The sequence below is a fragment of the Halyomorpha halys genome, unplaced genomic scaffold, assembly GCF_000696795.3.
Source record: "Halyomorpha halys isolate HHAL.00 unplaced genomic scaffold, Hhal_1.1 Scaffold1270.1, whole genome shotgun sequence".
Classification (NCBI taxonomy): Eukaryota; Metazoa; Arthropoda; class Insecta; order Hemiptera; family Pentatomidae; genus Halyomorpha; species Halyomorpha halys.
In genome coordinates, this window is record NW_027107315.1 from 99,166 (window position 1) to 100,582 (window position 1,417).

At 30.4% G+C, this 1,417-nt stretch overlaps 1 protein-coding gene across 1 annotated transcript in view; it reads left to right on the forward strand.

Annotated features, from left to right (window-relative positions):
- The window catches only part of LOC136795361 (uncharacterized), a gene marked incomplete at its 3' end in the record, with an annotated part of 11,603 nt that extends 10,673 nt beyond the window's left edge, over positions 1–930 (forward strand). Inside the window, exon 4 of the mRNA XM_067045627.1 lies at positions 831–930. Coding sequence (XP_066901728.1) covers positions 831–930 — 100 coding nt within the window. The remainder of the gene's footprint in view (positions 1–830) is intronic.
- Between the last annotated feature and the right edge of the window lie 487 nt (positions 931–1,417).

Consider the following 1,417-nt stretch of genomic DNA (forward strand, 5'->3'; position numbering starts at 1 on the left):
TTAGTTTTGACTGCCGTAAAAATAGCCCTGAAGAAGCCCTGCAACGTGGGGCGAAACGTTGGCTCATTAAATTAGTATATTTCTACTATTTGAGTTTTTCTTGACCGCACCCGGGGACCATATTCCTTTCATCTTTACACACGGTCAATCAATAATCTTCCAATAAATATTTATATGCTACAGACCGATTCGAACCCGGGTCTTTGAGTTGAGTAGCGCACAAATTGAGAAAAAATTTTTTTTCGTTTTTATCGGTAATTTGTAAATAGGTTTTTTTCTTCTTAAGATGCTGAATGTGAATTAACAATATTTTTTTAGTTTTATGGTAACTTTTCTGATATTTTAATTTTCTCCGCATATTTTTACTTAACTCTTTTTTATTGATACTTATTTAAATTGATTAAAACACAATATCTATACATTTATTAACATTAGTATACGAAAAGAAACAATTTAAATGTTTCTCGGTTGCCTGAGAGGGTGAATTAGTAGGCGTATTCTCACATGCCTTATTACTTGTCTGTACTTCGACCAAAGAATACTGTTTTGGTACCGTTTAAAAACTGATTCTCATTGGCATGTATCCAAAATGCCTACATTTGCTAGATTTGAAGAGAATTTAAAAATATATAAATACATTGCTTTATATCTCAAATTCAAATTTGACTCCGATTTGTAATTTATGGTATCTGTATGTGATGAAGAAAACAGAACTCATTTTCGGTTTTAGCATGCTAAAATATATTCTTAAAAATCTAAAATTACCAAATCAAATTTTTGAATGAAGACATGTATTATTTTAAGAAGAATAAAATCCTTTTGGATTGCAGAAGCGTTGACGAACTGATCCTCATCTCCTCCCCGATGGTGATAATGTACTACGTGACAGTCATCAGTATCGTCGTCTGCGGCACCTTCGTCCAAATCATGGTCAGTGCACAATTTCTTTATTTTATGTTTAGTTAACAAGATTTTAATCCTTAGATGTCAAAAGAGAACTTCTCCACCATACCAACCCAACTTATGGTGAAAAAATTTTGTAACCTTTTTCCAGAAAATATATTCGTAAAATTTAAAACATATTCTTTTAAATCTTTGTCGAGCACCAAAAACTAGACGGGTTTTTTAAAATAATCCTCGTACCCTACAAAGTAGATGTAGTTCTACCTTTTTAACACACAATCAAGAATCTAATTGAAATTTCATTTGTTTTAAAGTGGCAAGAAAGTATTCAGTAGTTGCCGATAAACTGAGAGATCTCAATAAAGATTTTTATTTAATAACAAAACAAAAAAAAAATGTTGTTTTCAATTCTTCTTTATTTAAAAGAGATCCTCTAATTTCAGTAGCTACAATTTTTACATATATTTTAGAGCCAATAGAAAGAAATAAAATTACGGTTTTAAATACTCCAAAT